General features: G+C 43.6%; 1 protein-coding gene across 2 annotated transcripts in view; it reads left to right on the top strand.

The window, feature by feature from the left end:
• The window catches only part of LOC144799862 (uncharacterized), a 285,271-nt gene extending 263,942 nt beyond the window's left edge, over positions 1-21,329 (top strand). For both annotated transcript variants that reach the window (XM_078671450.1, XM_078671451.1), the window contains one exon: positions 20,640-21,329. In XM_078671450.1, the coding sequence (XP_078527576.1) occupies positions 20,640-20,738 (99 nt within the window). In that variant the 3' untranslated portion in view covers positions 20,739-21,329. The remainder of the gene's footprint in view (positions 1-20,639) is intronic.
• The last annotated feature ends 5,778 nt before the right edge of the window (positions 21,330-27,107 follow it).

Raw genomic sequence — 27,107 nt, 5'->3', positions numbered from 1 at the left:
CAGTGATGAAGAAAGAGAGGCAGTAAGATTAGCAACTGAACTCGCAGCAGCTGATGCTACCATGCAAGACGCAGACCCAGATATAATACTCATCCCGGTCATCAAAAGGAAATCTATAACCATAAAACTTATAGAAAATGGACTGACACCTAGAGGTGGTACAGTCATATTCGTAATTGAGGCACACGAATATCGGCAGACAGAGGTATACTATTCATGGATAAATTTTCCAGCAGCAAATCCTGTAACAAAGTACTTCCACTATTACAAAATAGAGGAACCTCCTGAAAATTACACTCCTTTCGAGGAGGTGGAAGTACCACTCAAATTTCAAGAGCATTTGCTCTTATTTGATGGCGCCCTAAAACATAATAATCACATCACCAGGCTCGGTCCTTTAGGTAGACCAGGAGCAACGTGGCCGGTCCTAGCTGGATACACACCACATCCAGACATCGACGGGATGTCTGCAGCTAACTTGCTAACACAGCTAAAACAATTAATAAAAATACATAGACAATTAGTCCAGTATGTGATGCGGACTTCAACAATTCAGCCAGCGATTAAACTCCCACAGCTGACCCCTCACCAGGGGAACACAAATAAAATTACACCACAGAACATCCAGTCCTGCCTAGGTAAAGTACCGGCTAAACGGGAACAAATACCATTCTGGCTAGCGCAGAAAATAACCCAAATAGAGGCGGTGTTTCCAGACACTACCCCGCTAGAAAAGCACAGGATTCTGACTATCTGTCTTCCAATGGGAATCGCACCACACATTGAGGACTGTGACACTTGGGGTACAGTCTTTGCTTCCATCTACACAAAAACGCACGGTGTTCCATCCATTTCGGTAATACCAGATGTGCTAAAACAAATTCAAGATGAATATGGTCCAGAACCCGCTTTAACTCTTGGTATGAAATTACTGAAAGACTTCAAGCAGGTCTCGGCTATATTATTAGCCAACATAAAAGGTGAAGCAGCAAACGTGGCGATCCGCCAGAGGTTAAAAGAGACAGATATAGCAGACCAACCAGCTGAAATTGCCAGAATCATAGAAAAATCCTATGAGGAACTAGGTAGAGATAGTTTAGGTGGAATACCAGTAAAACCGCAACTAAGTGAAAGTCCTGAAAAAATATTTTTTAATAATAATTCTACATCACCAAAAAAGAACTGGGATGGAAACAAACAATCCAATCCTAAAGAAAAGAAATTCCAGTCCAGAGGAAGGTCTCCTAGGCGAAGAGAAAAATCTCCGAACCAAAGACACAGGTCACCTCCGAGTGACCCCTCTGGGAAAAGATATAACCTTAGGAATAGGGATAATATAAAAAAGCCTGATAGATATCAAGACATTGATACACGTCCCTCTCAATCTTTTCAGACTTCCTCGCAGAAATCGGAAAGAAGAGGACGATCAGAACAAAGAGAAGAGCACGCCAAGTCCAAAGACAAGGAACCTGCTCAGCTAAAAAAGAAATTACAATTTCCAAAAAAGAAGGTAGCCAGCATTAAAATAGTTAACAATGCCGAGAATACTGAGGACACAACTGAAAAACGGAGAATGGGCTCAGACAATGTTAGACAGCGCAGCAGAAGTGAGCATAGCTCGCAAAGTCCTTATGAATCATCTGGAGACAGTGGACACGAATGAATATCTTCAAGTGGAAACTGCGGACAGCAGAGTTAGCAAACCTCACAAAATATACGAAATAACATTGCGTATAGAGGGGGATAAGACTAGAAAAATAAGGGGACTATTTTGGGATAATCTCTCCAAGGGCTATGATATCCTTCTAGCTGAAAAAGACTGGCCACCAGAGTTTGTCAGGGAGTGCCCTCATGGCGAAGAAATAATTATGCCTGCCTTCTCAAATCAAATTCCTATTCATAAAAAATACACACTTGCTAGAAAGTGGGCAGTGGCTCTAGCTCCTGCTTTATATAAAAATCACGTGGGATGGGATGAGGACTCCCCTCCTCACAAAATCCAGTTAAAATCACAACCAACTGCACAAAGGCAGTACCCAATTAAGCAAGAAGCTAAAAAACAGGTAAATGAAATACTAGATCAGCTAGAATACCAGGGGGTGATTGAAACTTGCACCTCACAAATGAACAACCCATTGTTTCCGGTCTCCAAACCAGACAATTCATACCGTCTAGTTTTGGATTACCGACACCTTAACACATGTTGCAAAACCTCTGCAGTGCAAAACTCACATAGTGCTGCACTAATGAATAACATAGTGCGCAAAAAATACAAAACAACATTAGACATCTCTAATGGATTCTTTTGTCAAAACATAGCACCAGAGAGCAGATATTTAACTGCATTCTCAATAAAAGGCACCCAAAAACAATTCTGTCGGTTAGCCCAGGGGTACAAGAACAGCCCGGGGGTATTCTCAGCGAGAGTAACAGAATTACTACAACTATATGATGATGAAGCATTATCTTATGTCGATGACATATACTTAACAGATGATGACTTGGAGACTCACTTGAAAAGAGTGAACACCATAATACTTGGGTTCGCAGCAGAGGGTTACAAATTCAACTTTAAAAAATCCAGAATTGCCCATCTGACAGTCCTGTTCTTAGGATATGAATTATCAAGTATAGCCTGGCTGACAATTTTCTAGAATATTGTGCCATACTCCAAGAACTAGAAGAATTAAAAAATCTAGAATATGAAAGAACATTCCCTCTGCCAATCGACATTCTGCCTTTACGACATTACGCCTGTGTAATTTATACAGACGGACATGCTCAACCCCCCGTTTGGGGAGAACAGGCATACAACCCCACATGTGGGATTACAAAAGAAGTGTGGCGCGGAGGTAAACTAAAACCTCTATTAACAAAAACACACTCAGTAGAAACTAATTCAGAACAACAAACTGAAATACTAGCATTGAAAATGGCGCTAGATAATGCGGATCGCGAATTCCCGACACTTATAGTGTCAGATTCCTATTACTGCGTCAAATCATATAACAAGGATTTGCAGACATGGATTCAAAACGGTTACAAAGATGACACAGATGCAACAATAAAGCAGAAAATGCTTTGGGAACAAATAGCTCTTTTACAAAAAGAGCTACCAAAGACTCATGTGACACACTCACTGAGTCATCAGCGTGATGGCGTTCACGTTGCAGGGAATTCATTGGCTGAGACAGCCACAGCGGCAGCCACTAAATCGGCTCCCGTAGTTCGAAAAAAGCGTGCATTAAAATACATTGACGGTGAAACAGTACTGGCAGTGAAAACGTCATCAAAAGGCGACTGCTCAGCGTTACCGATCAACTATCCACTCAATTATACATACATAATCTATGCAAACTCCGTCCCTTTTGCTCGAATCCCTGGAGTGGGGGATAGGGTGATTCCAAACATGGACAGGAGAAACTTGTTAATCGCAGACGCACATATGGGCGAGGGTCTCAGACACCTAACACTAAAAAATTCTCTGGAAGAATTACAATCACGGTACTGGTGGCCAGGCATGAGCCTGCGTCACACCATGTTTGTAAGAAACTGCCCAAACTGCAACAGAGATCGCAGTGGGGAGAGAAACAGTTTAATACCTCGTCGGTTTACTCCAGAAAAGATCAAGAGTAAAAAAGAAGGCTTGCGATTAACATATACAGGCTAGTTTACACTTATAATGTAGATCACCAGCACTCGGCTGACGTCTGGACTGTTATACAAAGATTTGCGAGTCTAAATGGCATATACGCTAAGAGCATGCTACGTTTGACCATTGTTTTCACTCTAGCCCTCCAGCCTGATGGGAAACATGGCCAAATGAGCATAGCACAGCGGGAATCTTCTCACTTCCTTCCTGAGGGATACGGGATGGTGTAAAGAAAAAACCAAGGCATAAAGCAATCTATAACGGAAAGGATATTAGGTTCGGGAGCTGGGTGGGTCAAACATCTAATAAGTGTCCAACGTAGTCTAAATAACTTGCCAAGAAATTCTCTGAAGGGATTCAGTGCGTACGAATTATTATTTGGAACTAGGATGTTGATCTCTGACATTGATAGTCAGACTTCAGTGGTGAAAGAAAAAAGCTTTGATATCAAAGACCGTTTGGCTATTTTGCAGGACTTAAACAAAACAAGAAAAGACCTGAGCAACATAAAATTGAAACAACAGCCAACAACCACTGAAGAACCACCACCTGTCCCAGCAAGACCTGTCTGGATTCCAAAAGTCGGGGATCTAGTCAGGGAAAAGATCGCGGTAAAGAAGGAATTTGGGCCTTCTTACAGAAAAGCAGTTCCTGTCTTGTCTGTCAACGGGACAAGATCAGTTGTACTACCGCCACTTGCTGGAAAAAAGGAGAACCGAGTTGTATCCATCGACCTGGTAAAACCACAACATGTGGCCGATAACAAACAGTAGGCCAAGTGGACTCCCAATAAGTAGCAGAACACCAAGGTTTGCTACCAGTACAGAGGTCCTAACGAAGAGGCTCATCACATTCGAAACGCCTACAGAAAAACAACAAGGACTATGCAACAATGCAATAGAACTCAGACCTCTGAAAACCCAAATAAAAACATTTAGCAGAGACACACCAATCTATAATGAAGTACCAAGTGAAAATGCAAGAAACAGAAATCCTGAACCAATTGGAACAATTGACAGAACTGCATCCGGCTACTTCATAAACTTCGATGATTCCTCTGAAGGGTTCAGTGAATTAAAGACACAGCCATCATCAAAAACCTTTAAAGATAAAGCTAAAGAACTTTTGAAACAATTGAAAGAAACATATCTGATTTCTCCATGGATTGAATTTTGGGTGGGTTTTGGTGCATTTATCCTCATACTTTGGCTCATCATGATACTAACTTTGGGACGCTTCATTGAGGGAAAATATGCAAAAATGGACACAGCAAGTCAGAAAATCAACTTGATCCTCAAACCACACACATCTTCACACATCGAGAAAAGAGAACTTTCTTCAGTCAACTTCACAGCCAATCCGATACCTGGTGGGGTAGCCTGGGACAACACTGACTATGAAATTTATGGTCCGGTCGAAATCCTGAAATATCCACACCAAATTAAGATCTCATTGAGTGACTTTGCAAAACCAAGCTCATTTGCTGATGATTGGGACTTCGAAAGCATTAATAATATGATGTCTGACTTAGTAATGTCTGCTAAATTTACCAAACATGATTATTTGCAGGGTTCTACAAATTATGATAGTATGTACTGTTATAACCACTATGGTAACCATTTTTTACATAGATCTGCACAACCTAGAAATGTTTTAAATTATAATCAATGGGAACATTGTGCAACCCCTCCAAAAGGAAGCTCAAGGACCTTCTATGACAAATATTCATACTTTTCAGGTTTTAACACAAGTAATGCGGAAGCATTCTATTTTAAATTGTCAAACAAGACAGGGACAAAGACCATGATAACCAACACAAAATTGATATATTCAGACTCATTCTTTGAAAAAATGAATACTTTTGGTTTTGATTATTGGGACAAGAATGTTGAATTGAAAAGTGTTTGGGGTACAAAAGAATGGCAAGTACAGGGTATAGAATCTATGTTTAGAGCCTGCATGATCCCAGAACAAATGATATTTTTAAATGACACTGTTCAACAATCCACCTGTCTTGGCCTAGCCAAAATCAAAGACTTAAATAAACCGTCTATTCCAAAGCCAACAATGTTCAGCAATAGCTCTACAGATGAAGAGATAGACGTAAATTATGTATTAAACCAAAACAGAACACATCCTGATTGGAAACAGTGGTTGATCTGGCCCACAGATACAAATAACTGTCAAGATAGATTCCTGAACAAAACACAGGGGTTCAAAATGACCAGGCCAGACCCTAGATATCCCCAAAGACATCACCCAGGGATAATAACCACCTACAGTGTGGGCAAATTATGCCTTCAATGGCTACAAACTTCCACACTGGCAGAAATTAAACAACACCTAACTTTACTTACTGATGGTGCTGACTTGCGTGATTTCATTATGGGACCGCGCAAACAGCGTCAAAAACGTTTCATAGCAGCCTCTGTATATGCAGCATACAATGAGGCCTGGAAGGTTACTAAAATTGAAACAGCAGAGAAAATACGGGAAATTGACCGTATTAATTTGGAAAAATCACTTTCTGTAGTGGACAATGGGTTAATGACTCTGTCCTCCAGAATTTTTTCTTTGGACAGCATTGTGTCTTCAGCAATCGACATATTGTCGCAAGACTTACTGTTATTACAACACGGTCAGTCACAATTGCGCTCTATTGTACAGCTTGGCTGGACGTTACAAAATCTGCGTTCAGGCTATGTGCCTTGGCGTTTAATCAACACAACGTCACTATTCCAAATCTTTAACCTTACTGATAGACAAATCAGTATGGCACAAAAGGGTGCTGATTATACAATCTTGGTGGAGTGGAGTGCAAAAAAAACGATGGATTTGGGCCCAGATCTTTTGACTGGGGGAGTGTGTGACATTGATCCACATTCAGTCCATCACTTGTTGTTTTTTGCGATTATACAATCTTGAGCATTGAAAAACTCGAAAGATTACCAGTGACAATGTCAGAACGACCTGTCAGTGAATGGATAATACATGGGATAATAAATATTCCAATCTCAACCTTCAGGTTTCAATACTGCCAAAAATATATACAGGCTGGCATGTACGAGAAATTGGGAAAGGGGTACATTAAAACATCATGGAACCTGCCCTATTCACATGCATGTGTCAGTAATAAAGGACAGAAAGTGTTTCTTAGTGGCAATAATTGTGCGATGTCACTAAGCGGCACGCTTCTGTGTAACGGAATTAGTTTGCATGGAGCCTGTGAAGGGAATTCATACAACCTTTCATGTCACCAGCAAGGCGCACCTGCAACAGAAATAGAACCATTCTTTCAAAGACTCTATAATGGGAGTTACATTCTAATTGTAGACCGCAGATGTTGTAGTCTTATGCCCGGGACTCCTTATCTAGTAACTACGACTGCGAAGGTCAAGTGCTGTGGACGCTCATTGTTCCCCAGCTCCTTTCCAGACAGGGAGGCAAGGGCATGGCCCAATTTGAAAATTACTTCTATTCGAATAGATACTTTAAGCAGAATGAAAACAGTGCTTCTTCAGACGCCTACAAGGCTCACGTCATCAAAAGAAACGTATGGTCTACAAGTCGCAAGGACGACTGCAGAGATACATTCATTGTTATCAACTAATTCCCCCATACATTTCGCAGAAATACTAAACGAAATCTTAAATATTTCTGATACCAATGGGGTCTCAAAGGTATTTAAGACAGTATTTTCGATGGCATTAACACCATTCAAAGCCATACTGGGTATTTTTCCAGATTTCGTCCATTCGATTTTTGGCGGACTTCCCCTGATCTTGGGACTAATTGCAGGAATCCTATTCTTGGTCCTTATTTTTCGGTATGGCAACCCATGTCACAGACAAAACTCTTGCGACAAGGGAAGAAACAATCCTAGCCATTGGATACCGGGACCGGATATCAAAAATCCTGGGACTCTCCCGGCTTAGAGACCTGAACATGACTTGGTTTCTATCATTTCGACCAATGTGGCAAAGATGTGTTTTACCTGTATTAAGGTGTCTGCTATGCGGAGAAGAATGCGTGTTAGACACCTGTCTGACGCTACAATCGGATGCGCCAATGGATGCAGAAACATTGTTGAGCCCGATCAAGGTTCATGCTTTGTGCTGCCCTCAAAGGCTACCAATCCTGATGACGGCATTCGTGGAAGCTTCACCACTACGATTGATGGGTAGTGAAGTTCAAGATGAAAGCAGCATCGATCAGGTACGACCTTCTGTCAGCAATGCGAATCAGAATGTCAATGGAAACAATCATGCGCACGAATGCATGATTACACCTATTTCCGAGTTAGTGGAACTTTCCCAGGAAGCTGTTGACAGTTTTTTCGAAAGCCTAAATGATATGATGTTCTCACCAGAGCAGAAATAGAGACTTTTGAACAAGCTCGCACACGGCGTTCCCTGAATTCGGCCTTCAACTTTAAAAATAAAGTCACATGAACAATTTTCCCTCCAGTTCACGGACAGCAATTTTTCAGCAGCCCCAAAATATTTTTTCATATTTTTCGGGACACTATCTTCTGCTTAAAGTAAGAACTATTCTTAAAGAACTAAGGTTTTTAAATTTTAGATAGCTTATAGACATAGCTTATGGACATTAGCTGCCCGCTGGTATGTTCATAAATATTTTAAATATTTTATTCTGTGATGGAATGGTCTCGAACTTTTTTCTGTATTAAGAGCCATTTCATGTGTATATTCTCGTATACCAAATAAGCAATAATGTATACAAATGCGTGATTACCTTAGCATTATTATACAGCTTGAGTGCATACAATACATATGATTGCAACTTTTCAGTATATTTGAAAATTTCAAAATGCATTTATGTATTTTGGGGTGGTAAGGTATACACAATACTCTATAGTATGTTGTACTATGTTTTACTATGCATAGATTAGTAAATATGACCATAGTTAGCGTGGAGTGGGTGTGATGTATTCCTATAGGTTCTGAATCGATCCCCCTATTCCTGACCCTATTCTGGTTAAACAAACCAACAAGTTAACTAACAGTCAGCCCATGAGGCAGAAAACCCCCATGATGCAGATACCGTTATCTGACGCAGTCACACTACGGCACAGGAACGTGTTATCTGATTAGGTCATAACGCTTGCGATCTAATTAGACAAGCGATATTCCTCCAGCCCCTGATAAGGCATACGGAGTTCTCATAACAAATCAAACCTATGACAACCTGGGCAAAACCCTGCGGCCATTGTTTTGATTTCACCGAGAACTTCAGCAAAAGAATGTGCTAACGAGCAAGTCGTATGACATCCTTATTGACGTATCTATGTCCATCCTTACGTCAATCTCGGCACCTTAAAGGTATAAATATTACCGATATTGCCCTATGCAAACACACGCGGTGGTGACGAGACGGAGCAGCCATACTTGCCGAAGCCCAGAGCAGAGCAGACCCCGCTGGCACAGCCCCGCCTTCCTGACGCGCTGAGAACGAGACGCGCTGATTTCTCCTGCCGAGAGATCCAGCACCGGCGCTTCCGGGTAGCCCTCGCAGGCAGTCTGGAATATCGAGACCAGAGAGAGAGATACCATCCCTCATTCAACCTAGATTCCAGGTACAGAACTGAATAACCCCTCACAGAGAATTCTTTAGTTATTTACTTGGCAAAAACAAACTTAACTTAAACTGTAACTTTCTATTCCCGCCCACGTATTAGGCTTAGGTCAGGTACACGGGGTAGGCGTATTTAGAAACACCAGTTGAGTACGTTTAGTCAAATGTATATGTGTATGTAATATATTTTATTCATTTTAAAACATCTTATGGCTTAGAAACCATATCAATGTTTTTACAGTATTATTTTATACTATTGCTTTTAATGTATGCACTTTACTTAGCTATAAGTATTGCAATAATATCGATCCATTTCTCTTGTATGAGAAAAGAGACTGATCAATAAATAACACCTTTTTATTGAACACGCCCGTCTCTTCCTTTTCTCTACAATCTGATGAGACTAAGAATGCACGTACTGACTGAGTAAAATAAATTGCCTTTTGTTCACACGACTCTCGAGATATACTCTTGATTAGGGGAGAGCAAAGTTGTCATGTTCTATGGTTGTCAGAAACTAAATCCCTTCTTGTCTAATCAGGGAAGTTAAGTCCTTCCTGAACATTCGAGAAAGTTTCTAGTGAACTCTGAGCTAGCTGGCAAAACCCAAAACTTTAAGTCTAGTATCGACAGTAGTAGACCTAGTTAACGTCTGGCCTAGGCCTTTACTGCTGTAGGTATTATTCCAATGCGCAGAGCCTATTGGGATGATAGGAACTACACTACACCTGACGGTCGGACTCGTCCACTATGTGACCCTCTGTTATGTCCAGGCTGGTGGGATCTTCTCGCAGACCCTCCTTCCCCGTGGGTATGGCTAGGGTATCTATTCTACGTTAAGTAAATCTGCGGCTAGTAGTCTCTATCAGATGTACAAGTTACTTACCTTTGGTAAAGATGTATCTGGTAGAGACGATTCTAGCTGCAGATTCCTTTCTGACCCACCCTTCCTCCCCGTTCTGCGAGAGCCCTTTGCTTGCTCTTCCCCCCTCGCCTGCCTCTGGGTGCTTGGTCTTCTGCCAGTGCCTCTTTTACTCCTCCCTGGCAGGATGCTTGTTTGATGGGGTTGCATCCATCCCTCCCTTCTGGTATGTGACTGATAGGTTGATGGGTGCTCCGGCGTCCCTACACTCTGGTGCTTCCAGTGTGGGGCCTTCTCATAGTTCCCCTTCCTTTTTTTCCTTGTTTGGAGTTTCTGACTCATGTGCAGTCCTCTGAGTTGAGGTCTTTGGCTGGGCCTCCGCCTTGGCTCCTTTCAGGGGACGCGACTTTCCCTCGTGGTGTTGTCTTGGGGTAAATTGTCGTTACTCTTCTGTCTTCACTGTTGATGGACAGTAGTTGCAGGCTTCTCCGTTTGCTGCACAGTTTTTCATATGCTTTTCCTGTCTCCAGGGAAAATGTTGTATTTGTTGCAGGGTTGCTTTGCAGTGGCTGTGACTGCTCTTCCCTTCTATGACTTATGGTACCTCAGTGGCTGGCACTTTTCCGAATGGGTTGTTCCTCTCCATTTGCTTCTTTCCGTTCTGTTTATCTGCTGTTTCGCAAACTGTTCCCATATTCTCACAGTTTTTGTCTGTGATGGTTCCGCGTTGTGGTGTGGAAAAGTTCTCCGAAGAAAACTGATGTCAGCCCGCCGGAGTGGGGCTTATGTGACCTCGCTGATATCATGCCCGCGGACGACATCAGGTCGGAGACACGCGGAACCGCCCCCTGGCACGCAGAGATGGTGGGAAAAGAAAAGATTTCCAGATCCAGTCTCATGCCTGGGGATAATTCTACGTTAAAGAATCTGCGGCTAGAATCGTCTCTACCAGGTACATCGTTACCGAAGGTAAGTAACTTGTACATATATTTTAAAAAGACTAAACAGATTTTAGCTACTCATGCTACAAGTGCAACAAAATGATACTGCTTCAAGTATAGTGTGGAAAAAGGGGGAATGCAGTTCCTAGATGTGAGGGAAGATTCAAGCATAGTCCCATACCTCACGTTTGAACAAGGGAGAGCATGTATTAACAACCTTACTATTGTTTGAGGGTGAAACATAGCTAATCATTTTAGTTCCTACTTCAAATACTGCCACTATTAAATCTTGGATGGGTAATGTGCTTTATAAAATGCATAATTTGTTCCAAATTCCTTCAGTGCGCTCTCTGGGAGAATGACCACATTCTCAGTAATGGTTGTTCCTAAATATCTCTAATAATTACAGGAATAAGGATGATGCACACAGTTGTTATTGGAACACTGGACCTTATTGTGCAAAAAGAGGTCAAGTGTTTTTTGTTAGAAATGGGGGTCTCTAGTTGGCAGAGGTAGGTATCTTTGTCCAAAAAGGGACCCTTGCTTCTAGTCTGGGTAAGGGAGATACACACTTTAGATAACCAGTGCTCACCTTGTTGGTAGCTTGGCACGAGCAGACAGGCCTATCACAAAGGCAATGTGTAAAGTATTTGTGACCCCGTCAAGCAAAGCCTCCCAAAGTTGGGTTCAGGAAGGTAGGGGCAGTCGAGTGCTTCATACATGAGTGGGGGTAACCTAGTACTACACGCAAGAAGTCTGGGTACTCCGGTAATACCGGGGGTTTGCATTAATGATGAGGTTTTTCCTTGTATCACCACTGATTACGTTTTACCCACTCCAATGCCAAATTCTGAGACAGGCCCACTAACTAATGCACCGATGGAGTCCTGTGCAGTACTTAAAATAGCTTCATGGAATATAGCAGGGCTTGTAAGCAAACTCGCTACTACTGAATGGATATCATACATTGAGGAACAAGATATTATATTCCTTCAAGAAACCTGGGCAGTGGACCAGGTATTCTGCTGGGGTTATATTAATTTTTCTAAACCAGCGGTACAGGGTGAAAGGGGTAGACCAAAGGGGGGCTTGTTAATTTGGGTCAGACAGCTCCATTATTACAAATTAAAGGATATTGTCATTGACTCTCGGGATATTCTCATTGTTAAACTATCACATGGAAACTCCCCGGATATTGTACTCATTAATGTTTACTCTAGGGGTCAGCAAGGCGGGAAGGCGTCTGATACAATAGATCTTTTAGATTTTTTTAACGCATCATAGAGACAATAGTAACATTATAATTGCAGGGGATTTCAACTGCACTTATGAACCTCATGATTGTGAGGACATGAATTTCAGTTTTGAGGAGAATGAACAGTGGTCAATTCCACCACTGGAACTTCCACCAATAAAAAAGTGGATCAGAGCAGCACTCCAACTAAAAGCTTTCTGCCTGGAACATGGGTTAAGAGCAGCAAATGGCCGCACAAAGTCTGACAAATTAGGGATGCCAACATTTAGCAATGGTCATCGTTCTAGTCGTATAGACTATTTTATTATAAACAAGGAACTGTGGCCAGAATTGTTAGAGATGATGCTGGAAGCCCGGCCTGAGAGTGACCACAACCCACTCCTAGTTTCCATGCGGGCTATTGGCCCCAATTGTGGAGAAGGAACGTAAAATTGCCCAGATTCTGTAGAAGGCCATTTAACCAATGATGCCAGACGCCTTAAAAGGTGTAAGGTCGCACTGGATCGCGAGAAGCTTCTAGTCATGAGCAATTTAGTAGCAAACACCATTGTCACCCTCCAGACAGAGACTGAATTGGGGGTAGCTGGGGATTGAGTAACCTAGATCCACAAGCATCTTTTTAACCCACTGAAAAGTTATTTTTTTATCCCAAATAACAAAAAAGGACTAGTTTCATCCACTACCAAGGCAGCATCATGGTATAATTCTAATTGTCGGTCAGCCTACAAATCCCTGGCAGCTGCAATTAGGAGTAAGGAACAGGCCTCTATTAGAGAAAAGAGGCAGGCTTATAAGGTAGCAAAATCCAAAGCAAAACAAGACTGGGACGAGGCTCATTGGGCTGAACTCCTCGAGGCTTGCTCAGGGAGGGATATGACGAGATTTTGGCACCTGGTGAAATGGGGGAGTGGGAATCCCTGTAAAGTTCCCGTAAACTATGTGGAACCGGATCAGTGGATCTGCCACTACAGAGGCCAATTTGCAAACGTACTGGGAGCCCAGGACACCTTTGTCGTGCCATCGATGTGGAGAAGTGTGGCTCAATGGTTAAAGCGGCAGACCCTGATGCAGAGGTCTGGCCCGGGACCAGGGTCAATTCCCGCCTGGGCTTAATTTCCTCGGACCTGATAATTCTCGCCTCGGTGCCTATTCTAATCATGGGTCCCACTCTGCAACTCTGGGCAATAGCTTGCTTAATCTCCACGAGGGCCCCAACAGCGCTGGGATGCCTGGCTTCACCTTCACAGGGAAAAAGCCAGGAAGGGTTCCACAGCGATATGCGTACAGCGCCAGGAAACCCCGGTTGGGGTATAAGTGCATGCGCTTTACAAGTACAAAATTCCTTTCATTCAATCATTCATTTCATTGCCCTCTCCTCCCCTCAGCATTACCAAAAAGGAAGTAGAAGCAGCCCTTCTCCAGGTTCCATAAGGCAGGGCTCCAGGTCTCGACTGCGTTCCTGCAGACCTTTTTGTACAAGACCTGACACCCTGGGCAACGTACATCCAACTTTTAATGAATGCCATCGACGAAGAAGCAGCGATTCCCTGCTCCTGGGCAGGTGCAGTTATCCTTCCTATTTTCAAGAAGGGGGATCCCTCCCTACCAGGAAATTATAGGCCTATAAGCCTGATTGAATGCATTCAGAAGGTTGTGGCAAGAGTGGTTTTAGGTAGAATGCAGGTATGGATGGACGATTCTCATATCCTATCAGACTTACAAGCAGGCTTCCGACGATGTATCAGTACCGTGGACCAGGTGTTAAGGTTCATTCTTATTTATTGGCGTACTGTTACTCTGGGGAGAGGGTCTATTTATGCAGCTTTCGTGAACCTTAGGTCTGCATTTGACCTAGTTCCCCGTTCTAAGCTGTGGCAGAGTCTTTTAAAGTTGGGTATGCCACTGGAAATTCTGGCCTTTGTTGTCAAATTGTATTCGGACAATTTTGCCCAGGTTAGGTGGGACAAGCGAGGTCATACCACTGAAAATGTTTTGGTTGAAAAGGGGGTAAGGCAGGGGTGCGTTCTCGCACCCACCCTATTTTCCATCTACATTAATGGGGTACTGGAATATTTTGAAAACTGTCCTACTGATGCCCCCAGCTTAGGTGGAAAAAAGATCCCACTCCTAATGTTCGCCGATGATACTCTTATTCTTTCCAAAGCGCGCCAGGGGCTTCAACGTGACCTGTATAGATTTGAAGAGTTTTGTGTAGACCATGAATTGGCTGTTAACGTTGATAAAACTAAGTTCATGATTCTCCAGAACTCCAACAAACATATCAGTGAAGTTAGGATGCAGGAGGTGGCTTTAGAGCAAACTGAGATTTTTTCATATTTAGGAATAACTCTAGATAAAAGGATGAGCTGGAAGCCGCAAATTGACTGCCTCACGGCTAGACATGTCCAACTTTCGGGTGTGTTGCTTAGGGAACATAGTCGCTCCTTCACCAAACCCATAGCTCCAGTATTGCACATCTACAACTCTAAAATTAGTGCCTCAATCTTGTATGGCTCAGAGTTATGGGCACATGCGAATCTGGATTCTCTGGTGGTGGCACAAAACAAATTTCTACGATCATTAATGGGGTTGCCCCAATCTACCCCCCTTATTCCCCTGTATATGGATTTGGGGTGCCACTCCATCCGGGATATTTCCCGTTATAGATTAGTATTATACTGGAGGAGACTCTGGGTGACTCCCGAACTAGCCAATTACGCATCGGCCGTGCTAGAAATTCGAGATATGGACGTGAATAACAAAATTGATTGGTTTACGAGTGTTAAAACGTTCTCTGTGAGTTGGGTTTGAATCAGTTGTGGACTTCCCCAGAGGGTAGTCTTTTCCCCAGCAAATCAGAGCTAAAGGCAGCATATTGGCATTTGATCTATTCTCGGCAGTTTGCATCTTCCAGCAGTCCAACTCTGTCTAGCACCTTCCTACAAATTAAATCTGAACCTAATTATGAACTGTATTGGGATCTGATTACTTCAACTCGTGATAGAAAACTTTTCCACCAATTCAGAGAGGGAACATTACCCACCAAGGATTTCACCTCTAGGTGGTCTACCTTGTATGCCAATTGCAGCAATTGTCCTTTCTGCCCGGACAGGGTTGAAACTGTGGCCCACATGTTATTTGCTTGTCCAGCGTACCATAATCCGAGGAGATGCTGGCTGAAACCCGTGTATTTATCTATGGGGATCAGGGACCACAGTGAGGCATATAGATTATTCAAAACCGTAGTGGATGGCCCCCTTGTGATTGCGATAGCCAAGTTCTTGGGCTGGGTGTGGGTGATCGGCTGGTCTGCAGGAAGGAATAGGTAAACTTCCTCCAATTTTTTAATAACTATTTAATGTTTTTGCATATGAATTTTTTTTACGCTTGATTGATCCTCTTTTTAAAGGGAACTGCTCTTTGGCCCGCCATTTGGGCATGTTTTTATAGTTGTATTATATTATTTATTGTTTTAACAATGTGTACCCGAGATATGCTCACTATCAAGTGTGTTGAGATAGTGTAATGTTACTGATCAATTTAGTCCCTGTGTTTGTACTGTGATGACTTTTGTGATTTCTTTTCAAAATCGAAATACGGTTTATAAATTGGAAATTGTGAAGTATTTGTACTCAAAACACACATGAATACAGTGATAACACCACAAATGCACACCACACCAGTTTAAAAAATAAAGTATCTTTATCTAAACTCAACAAGACCAAAACAACAAAAATCCAACATACAAGTATTACGAAAATGACTTCAAAAAGGATTTAAGCAACAGGGTCCATAGAAAACTATGGGTACGTAATTTCTCCCAAAGTACTTGTAGTTGCAACAAAATTCACAAGGCCAAACAGCCACAGCGATGGGAGGCATTGAAAAACAAAGAGACACATCGTTTCCTGAGACCGTGCGGATGCGATGCAACAGTTCTGCTAAACGCAGGGGAGCGATGCGTTGGTTCCAGTCTGTAGGGGGAAAGTGATTAGTCGATTCTGAGGCGACTCCGATTCGCATGTGATGCATCAGGAAAACTTGCCACACAGGTACAATGCGTGGAAATCTGGGATGCGGCGGCCATCGATGCGGCAGCAACAAGCGGCGCCGCGTCAGTCTCTTCAGCCACGACTCCTTGATGCATTGCTTCTTGCATTGGAAACAGGTGCTGCATCAGTCTCTGCAGCGGTGTGGCGATGAGTGCAGATTCTTCTCGCACCGTGGTACTGCATCGGAAAAACTGCCACAAGAAGAGCAATGCTTTGATTTTCTTGAACCTGCGTTGCTTTTCTAGCTCTCAACCGCAGGAACAACCTCCAAAGGCCCCACACAGTCACAGGCACTTCTTGGCAGGTCAGAAATCCCAGCAAGGAAGTTCAGGGGAGTTGGAGGTGAAGTCTTTGTGTTCCTGAGACTTCAAAACAGGAGGCAAGCTCTACTCAAGCCCTTGGAGATCTTCTTTAAGCAGGGGACACAGCACACTACAATGTCCTTCTCCTTTCCTTGGTAGAAACTTCTACTGCAGGCCAACCCCAGACACACAGCAAAGGGACAGTACTTCTCAGTTTCTCCAGCTCCCCTCCTTGGCAAAGGTTCCTCTTGATTGCAGAAGTAGTCTAAAGTTCAGGGGTTTCAGGTCTAATACTTATACCCCAAAATGTCTTTGCTCTCTTTGTGCAAGAATATCTGAGCCCAGCCCTGTGGCGTAACGAAATTCGAGGAGGCCCTCCTGCAAGGTGCAGGAAGTGGGCCCAACTCCAGATTTTATGAGGAGCTCTCGGACAAGAATACTGTGCTTAGGGGCCCCCCCACCCGTGTGGGCTGCAGGGGCTTGTGTTACACCACTGGCCCAGCCCAAACCAGCTCTGTCCTCTCTCGTGCAGCTGCCCGGCAGGAGGTGGAGACAGCATTGTGTGAGGCAGACAGGCCCAATTCATGTGCAAGGGAAATCTCCTCCCACCACTCTAAATGCAGACTGGGCTTATTCAGGTGCTAGTGATAACTCCTCCCCCTACTCTGAATGCGGCCCAGATCTATTCAGCCCAGCCCTGACTCATTCAGGAAAGGCAGGACACACATCAACCCCCAGTGGCTCTCTGAGATAATGCACCTCCCCACCCCCTGTCACTACAAAACCAGTCAGTCAGTACACAAACAGGCAGATGCACACAGAATGGTTAAACAAGAAAATGCCTACTTTCTAAATGTGGCATTTTCAAACACACAATTTAAAAACCATCTTTACTAAAAGCTGAGTTATTAAATTCTGAGTTCAGAGAGCCTAAACGTTATTTCTCTATCTTGTCCCAATGGGACGTTATATTTATAAGATGTTATAAATAAGCTCCCATTCTATCCTATGGGCAAGGATAGCCTTTCAATAGTGAAGACAAAATTGGCAGTATTTCATTATCAGGACATGTCACACACACCAATACATGTCCTACCTTTAACATACACTGCACCCTGCACGGGGGGGCGGACCTTGGGCCTACCATAGGTGTGCCTTACAAGTAAAAAAGGGGAAAGTTGAGGCCTGGCAAGTGTGTGCACTTGGCAAGTTGACATGGCAGATAACAAACTGCGCACAGACACTGCAGTGGCAGGTCAGATGTACCTTTTCAGGGCTACTCATGTGGGTGGCACAATCAGTGCTGCAGGTCCACTAGTAGCATTTGATTTACAGACCCTGGCACACTTCAGTGCACCTTACTAGGGGCTTACCAGTAACCCCATAGGAGAGTGAGGAGGGGAGACCCCTTTGGAGTCTCCCGTCATCGCAAGGAGATCGAATGCAGGTGTAGAGGCGGGAGTTCTCCCCATTTACATGCTTCACCAAAGGAGTCTCCCCTCCTCACTCTCCTATGGGGCTAGTAGGTCCCATTTGTTAGGGCATTAAATTTAGTCGCATACACGGTGGCGAGTGAAACTGCTCTCACCACCAAGTGGAACCCTCACCTACTAAGCAAGGTAAGAGCGGAGCCCGTTTATGCAGTATAGGTCCTGAAGAATGCCACAGACCCCTTTGGGGCCAGCAGGCAGAAACATGATGACCACTTATAGTACAGTGGGTGGACAATAGAATCCCCATCACACCGACCATTGTTTTTAAACACCATACAGATGCCAGTTACATTAAAATAAGTATGACATCTGTAATGGCATTTTAACTTCACATTTTTGTAAGGGCTCCCACTTAGCTTTAGAAGTGCATCCCTGTCTTCAGGTGTATGCCCGCCCTCTATCAAACCAAGTTTTTAGAGGGCGAGGACTGGTCAATGATGAAGCATGACACCAGGTGGTGTCTGAGACCAGTCTTTCACTTTTTGTGAGATGCCTAAACTCACAAACTAACACAATTGCACTCTAGCACCTAGGTCATCATACTAGGAGCAGCTCATTTGTGGTAAATATTATAGTTTGGAGGCTGCCTCTCCTAGCACCCCGTGCCTCTAGTTCCCTTCCTCAGGTCTCTCCTGAGGTTTTGTGGTTATACAAGCATATGCACTTTAGCACTGATTAGCAGTGCCAAAGTGCCCAGAGTCCTACAGCCAACAGCAACAGGTCAGGAAAAAATAGGAGGAAGAAGAAAAATGTTTGGGGATAACCCTGCAAAAAGGGCCAAGTCCAACACATTTGTATTGGTAACTTTTTATGCTCAGAGTTATGCTATATATGACATGCCCTGGATTTGTTTGACAGCAGAATAGGGGGGTCACCAGTATTTCGCAGCCCAACTACAGTGGTTTGAAAAGCCATGACTCAGTGATGTAATACCAACATAACCAAAGTGATGTTGTTATGCTGTCCTGCCTCTCCATAGGCACCATTCCACTCCATTCCGCAAATTATATATCTGTTTGCGCTATGAGAAATTGATCTTAGAGTTCAGGCTTTAGGCTGAAGAGGTGTGCTTCAGGTTACACATAAGTTATATTTATTGCATTAATTTAGCTGTGTTATCGCTCATGCTACCCAGAAGTCAGGTCCCTGATACCTGAGCTGTCTCTCAGGTGACAATGCTCCTTCACCATAGAACAAGAGCAACAACCATTTTTCAGTTTGATTGTGTCAAAAAGTACAGCTAGCACTGCATTTAGTATGTCTGAACAACCACTAAACCCAATGAAAACCTTTAAATGCCACATATTACCATAAAGGAGGTACATGAATGCAGATGTTTACCACACACATGCTCTAGCAGTGGGGTCACCATTTTAAACAGTTCCTCAAAAAGGCCCTTTCTGCACAGCCTTCGAAACAATGAATTAACAGCAAAGTAATTGGCAAATTGAAATGCGCTCTTCCTGTGGAAACTACAAAGCAGATCTTTCAGCACTGTGCACTTTCTGAACGTAATCTGTGGAAAACGTTCCCTCATGTTCATCATTTCTCTCTCGAAATCCGCGGTACTGACACGGATTTCGAGAGAGAAATTATGAACATGAGGGAACGTTTTGAGGAAAGGGTAGAACAGGCCTGTGCCAAAGTAAAGACCATCGCTAGGAGTGATCTTTTAAATCCCCAACCACTAATCGGAGAGGAGAAAGAACCACTAAGGTTAATTACGGCTTACTCTGATCAGTCTTGGCAAGTGAGGAGAAATCTGAAGAAATACTGGCAAGTGTTAAATCTAGATCCAACACTGAAAAGTTTAGTTGATAATCATCCTCAGATTACGTTCAGAAAGTGCACAGCGCATAAAGATATGCTTTGTAGTAATACTCCAAGAGAAAAAACTGATTTAAAAGCAATAAAAGGTTTCTTTACATGTCGGGTGTGTAAAGCCTGCAAAAATAGTTTGAACAGGAAGGAATTGCTTCTATCTAACACCCAGAAACCATTTATAATACAGAAACATCTGACATGTAAGTCTGACTTCTGTGTTTATGCGCTGCGCTGCCCCTGCACACTTGTGTACATTGGAAGTACAATACACCAGGTAAAAAAACGAGTCCTAGAGCACACAAGGGCAATTACAAATGAAGACAAAAACTATCCTATTGCTAAACATTTCAAGGATTTTCATCACAAAGATGCCAGTTTATTACAATTCTGTGCCCTCGACAGGGTTCCGATCTCTGAAAGAGGCGGAGACAGAATCAGACAGTTGCGACAACTGGAATCTAGATTTATAATCAAATATGATACAGCACAACCGCTGGGCCTGAATAAAGATGAGGAAATGTCGATCCATCTAGGTTGATGAGGTAATTTAGGTGTATCTATTCTGTCTATGAAATGTATTGTGATTCTGTAACTGATTGGAAGCATTAGTTTTTAACTGGCACTCACACTGTAGTGATTTCACATTTTTATCGTTTTTTGTAGGAGACATATAGTCCGATCACAACTTGGATGAAAAATCAACAGCAACCCAATAAGATGTACCAATTGGAACTGTGTATTGAGATGTGGTCTGATGATTAATTTGTTACATTAATGAGAAACGGTAGCCCATAGGGGCAGAAGTGGTAATGATTTCGCCTGCAGTGATTGTACATAGCAACTTTGTATCTGAATAAGGAAACGCTGTATCTTATGCATGGTGCATTTATGCCCACTGGGGCAGAATTGTAGCAATGTGCCAATTGCATTTCCCCACTGGGGCAAAAGAGTTACAAAGGGACCAGTTCGAGTAATCAGGTGGTCCGGATGTTGAGTATGCTTTAAGCCGTATTTTACAGCGTATTCATAGTTCTGTAATATCAAAGATGCATTTTCTTGATCTAATCGTGGAGCAACTATTAAATTTGAAGTGTATTTACTACCATGAATTATAACCTTCTTGAGAGGTACAGATTCGCACAGTCGGATGAAATTTAAAGATGCCTGCCATTGTACATTTTCATTCAGTAGTGTTGGGACGGGTAGTCCTACTTTTATGTTTATGTTTATGCTGGAAAACTTGAAATGGATGAATTCACAAACCTGATTTACCCGTGACCAAGGTGCGGCTGCACCGAAACGCGTCGGGTGGTTTTTACGATTTTGTTTGAATAAAACTTGCCGCGCACTATGGATTTGGGCTCAAGCTTGCTTCTTTGAAAAAATTGGCGCAAACAATATATGGCGGCGTGAACGAGCAGAAGGAGCCCCGGGACGCCGCGGACAAGGTAAGTGCCTTTTATTTATTTTTATGTGCCCATTTACTAAAATTAGGTATGTAGGAGAGGGGGGCATGCGGCGTGTAGTGGGGCTACGCGAAGTGTGCAAATGGGCGTAGTTTCTCACCCACTTTGCGTAGCTTCGCGTAGCCCCACTACGCACACTACGCCCAGGGTTACTCCCAAACAAAGTCACTCAGGAGACGGCACTCCGTAGAAACGCAATTCAAATTTAATGTAAAGGTTGCAAAGGTAAACAAGCGTCTACGCATTTCAGCTTGGAAAGCCTTGTTCACAATGTTACATTGTAACCCAAGTAAGTGTTAAATAAAGTTTTGTTGAGCATGGTCATAGAAAGGGGCAATTAAACATTCAATAGCTCATAGAAACAACTGTTTGCCATTTTGGAACATGTTACTATCACATGCATGGGAATAGGTACAATTGCTTTTAAATGGGTTAATATTTGTAAGTCATGTTGCGTTATACAGAGCAATTGGATAAAGTACAATGTAATAAATTAAATTAAATAATATAGAATACAATCAAGCAAATTATCTGCGGCATCACAAAACATCCGGTAATGCCAGGAAGACTCACTGAGTACAGCCACGCATATGCTCAAATGAATCCATGTAAATTTCAGCCCAAGTGGGCCAAGTCCCCAATGCATATTGAAAAGACATCTCGTCCTGGCTAATTACGTGGCAAAAAAAGGAACTCTCCAAAAAGCACCATGAATATACATAATTAAATCCCTGCTGAATTCAGCCCAAGTGGGCAAAGTCACCAGTGCATGTCCAGGACATCTTGTCCTAAAGTCAACTCCCGACTATGTATAGTAAAGAATTACAACCATGATCATGAGGTAGTCCATGCTGGATAATATGTGCTCAATAATACAACACTATCGCCAAGGAAAAATAATACTAATATAAAAAAGTCAATAACATAAGTAGCCATCAACAGCACCCCATTGGGCAGTGCATGTCATTCAATAACCTTGAAGTATTGATGTGACAGGCTACTATGAGTACTTATCGATCACTTGATGTATGTAACTAAAATAATGAAATCAAATAAAAGAATAGCTATCTTAGCTCCTTTGCTGTCATATCTCGGTAATCCATCTGGACAACCTGTAACAGAAATAGATAAACAAAGTACTAAAATCCTTCCCTGGGAACAAAAAAATTGATTACAAGTAAAAACCTATAAAAGGCATACTGGTAAAGAGCACAGATTAACTTATTGCAGCATTCAGGAGAAACTCTTCTGTGCATACAACACTAAAGCCATCAAGTGGACACTGTATTAAAGGAAGGTATACAACTCCTCGGCAATATTCATCCCTGCTGGCTCTTTTGTGCCCATTCTAAGGATGTACCTACAATCCAGTTGTCTCAGGGCTTTGGTGGAGGTTCCCAGGTTGATAGAGGACGCCGCTGCGCGGTCCGTGCCACAACTCGATCAGCCAGGACGATCTGCTGTTTGTCCTTCATGACCCAGCCTGCACCTGATCCCCGACTGGATGCCCGCCGGTGTCGGATCATGTACGGTCTACCTCACCAGAGACGCTCTCCTCCCTATCAACCTGTGAACCTCCACCAGAGTCCTCCCTCGACTACGCACTCGACGGAGAAGTAACCCGATACTGAATCCCTGAAAACTCGATCCCGTCGAGGCTCCCTTATCTCTAAACCTTGAGGTCTAAAGACCCTCCCCATCCCGATCTTGTGAGCCTTATGACTGCAGACCTGCTGATCCTAGAGCACGTTTTGTAACAGATTGATAGAGCACTCTATTCAGAAGAAGGACTTATATACAGCCTAATTACCTAGACAACGGTCATCATGTCCCACCAGGACGTCCAAGCATACTATTGACTGCTGAAGGTTGAACATTTAGAAATCTTGAATCCGGAACCGTGAAAATTCTCGTCTTTCCCCCGAGGGAACCATTGACTTATTTGACGCAGGAAACCCACTTCTAGGCGGATTAATTCTCCACCATGCCCTCTATTCTCTGAGTTAAAAGTGTGCATTTGTCCCCGTACCTTGGTCCTCCTTGCCCTGATGAATGTGCAGCCTAAATAGGCTCTGCATCAAAACGCGCGTTGGCGTGACCTACATGGACGGCCTCAGTGTAGTCTCTGTCTAACTACCCTGTCCACATTGTTTTGCCTCCATGTTGTAATTTTAGTCCTAGCAGCTACTAGATATGTTCTTTGCAGGCCCTAATGTAACCTCATAATTTTATATGTGTGATTGTATTATTATTGTAGTGAGTGAGATTGAGAGTGAATGTATTTTTAGTGGATGACTGTGGTAGCGTGTGGGACCCGAATGAATGCACCTTGCCTAAATTTGCAATATGATGTACACTATGTAAGAGTTCAAACCTATGTACATATATTTCCTTAAAGCACCCATATGGATTTCCTATATAAACTGAAACCCTACTAATAATCAATAAATCTCCCAAAAATATCTATTTTGACCTTGATTTTGTGTGAAAGTACTTTCAGCTCTGATAAGCATTCTCTGTCACCCCCTTGTTAATTGTAAGGATCTCCTTGTGGGACCTCGAAATCAATCCTTGACAGGGTAGTTCTTGTTTCTATTCAGTAGTTCTACCTTCAAGTGTGCACTGCGATCAACAGAGTTTACAACTTGATACCAGAAGCGGTGAAGCACTACAGACAACATTGAATTCATTCTCGATTTATTTAAGGCAGAGACAATTCTACTGAGTCGTCAGATTTTGTTAACGTATGTGACAAAAAAGCATTCCTCGATGTTTCTGTGGACTACAGCCATAAATGTACTCTGCGGACAGCAAGGTTCACAACTTGAATTCAGCTTTCCATCTACACTACGGACAGTAGGGAATTCAGCCTTGATTTATGTAATGCAGAGATAATTCTACTGTATGTGTTCAGATTTTTTTTACATAAGTTATAAAAATCATTCGTCGATATCTGTGTTGACAACTGCCTTCGATCTACATTGTGAGGGCTCACGATTCAGGTGAAATGGCGATTGCACATGACGCATTCCAATAGCCAAGAGACATTGTACCAGTGCGACCCGCCCAAACCATGAATCATCGCAGGGTGCGCACATGCTGAGTTCTTCAGGTACCACTAACTCACTGCACCACAAGTCATCTCCCCGTGGCCTTATTAAGCACCAGTGCGACCCGCCCGAACCATGAATCATCGCAGGGTGCGCACACGCTGAGTTCTTCAGGTACCACTAACTCACTGCACCACAAGTCATCTCCCCATGGCCCTATTAAGACAGAATTCACTAGCCAAAAAACATTTCTCCCAGTGCGGCCTGCCCGGACTACGCATCATCGCAGGCTACATACACGCTCAGTGCCAAAAGTACCCTCAACTCATTGCACCCTAATTCATCACCACGTGGCTGTATTCAAGCAGAATTCAATAGAGAAAAGACATTGGTCCGAATGCGGCCCCCACTTTACCACTCATTATCGCAGGGTACGTACAAGCTCAGCGCCAAAGGTACTACTAACTCAGTGCACCAAAAATCATCGCCACATGACCGTATTGAGTCAGATGTCTTATTTGGAAGAAATTATATCATAGTTTTTGGAGATCTACTGCAACTTACTTCTGTGAAAGGACAACCAATATTTATTAGAAAACTTGATTTTAAAGACTTTGCTACCAGTGCGTCCTGCTCGGAGCACGTATCATCTCATGCTCCACAGAACTTTGTTGCTTCAGGTGCCACTAACTCTTTGCACCACTTATCATCGCTGCCTGCACACACACTAAATTACCAATACTGTGCAGCTCTAATCAATGCCACGTGGTCGTGGGCTCTTGTTAACCGCTGCCTCCTGCCTACACTGCGATCATCAGAGCTCACAATTCATTACACTGTTGATTTATTATTTGCAGACTACAATACTAAACTAAGTATAACATTTATCAAAACCTATACAATATCCCTTTATTATGTTTCCTTTAACAATTTTTAGGTCGAGCCTATCCCAATCCACAGGAATGGATAGGGAAGAATTTTAGTGTGCAAAATAAGTTCTCAAACCATCAGGCGGATTTCAAACAGTTCACGTGAAATCACGTGAACACAAGCACGCGCATTTCCCCACATCAAAGCCATCAGCCTCCCTCCCACAGGCTTCCCCAGCGTGCGCAGTGCGCGCTGGCCTCACTTCTCCTCCCCCCTAATTACTTGCACTTTCACGGCCGCCAGGCCGTGAGCTACATCAAAGGGTTCCGCTGCCCCGCCCCCCTGCTTCATTGCCACCAGCAGCATTTCTCCTCCCCTAATTATTTACTGCCAACGGCCGGCCGGCGGTACTTTCACTTTCACAGTCTCCACTCACCGACCCCTGGATAACATGTTATGTGAAAGCACACAACAGTAGCATCGTTAGTACTGCCAAAATACAGCATTACAGTTAACTAAATACAAAACAACCCCAATCTTTATTTAGCAGTAGGGGCAGCAGGTAATGTCTTCCAACCCCCCTCCCCTTCCTTTGGGAGTCCCTTGAATAGACCCTGTGCATGTGCAGATCGGCTCTTGTGAACACACGGCAGTCCGGGCCTCTCCTTCCTGTGTTTGAGGTAGAGACGCCAATCAAAGGGTCTCCGGGACTGAACCAGCTGTCTGAGGGCAACGCTCACCCACCACCCCCCAAACAAAACGGCAGAAACTTATTATGCGCCTATGTTTGGTTCATCTTCGCAGCACTGTAAATAAACACGGAGCGACACTCTCCAGACATGAACATATCAAACACATTGGCAATAAACTCCGGATTGCCCATGCAGTTATTTTCCTCCTGGTACTCTCCCTACCCCCCTTCCTGTACCGCCAACCCCTCCATTCTGCAGTCTCTCCCTACCACTCTCTCTAGCCTCGCTCACGCCCCTCACTTCGCCCCATTTCCTCTACCGATCTGTCCCAGACTTTCTCCCTCGCCACCATCCTCTCTTTTACATTCAGACCCTGTCTCTCCCACCTACTCCCTTTCTCTACTTTTAGTCAGGCTTTCGCTGTTACGCGCTCTCACCCCCCTCCCCTCTTTCCCACATATTGCCCCTTTGTTTCTCTCTTCTCTGCTTTATATCGACCGCCTCTCAATACCATTTCTTTTCCCCTCTGCCTTTCTCTTTAACTCTTCTCTCATCTCCCTGCTCTCGCTCTCCCTCCCTGTTTACACCCTCTCCTCTATCCACACCCTGTGATGTCAGCTTACAGGCCCTCTTGACGCACATGGAATCTAGCCGTCTCTCACTGAGAGTGACTATTTTAAGTGAAAGTCGATGACATTATTTAAGGCACTGGTTTTTAAATGCCGCAAACTTTTATCCCCCTCCTGTGATGTGAAACTAATTTCTGGACGTGGTCGCCTATCGCCACCTGCAGGCCAAAACTGCAGGCCTCACACCCTCTCACCCTCACTCACCCTCACACCCTCACCCACCCTCACTCACACCCTCACCCTCACCCACCCTCACACCCTCACCCACCCTCACACACCCTCACTCACCCTCACACCCTCACAACCATCACACCCTCACCCTCACACCCTCACTCACCTTCACCCCTCACACACCCTCACCCTCACACACCCTCACTCACCCTCACCCCCTCAGTGACCATCACTCACCCTCACACCCCCTCAC

The sequence above is a fragment of the Lissotriton helveticus genome, chromosome 12 (assembly GCF_964261635.1).
Source record: "Lissotriton helveticus chromosome 12, aLisHel1.1, whole genome shotgun sequence".
Taxonomy (NCBI): Eukaryota; Metazoa; Chordata; class Amphibia; order Caudata; family Salamandridae; genus Lissotriton; species Lissotriton helveticus.
The sequence above is the reverse complement of the archived record's forward strand: the minus strand, read 5'-3'. Positions and strand labels throughout refer to the sequence as shown.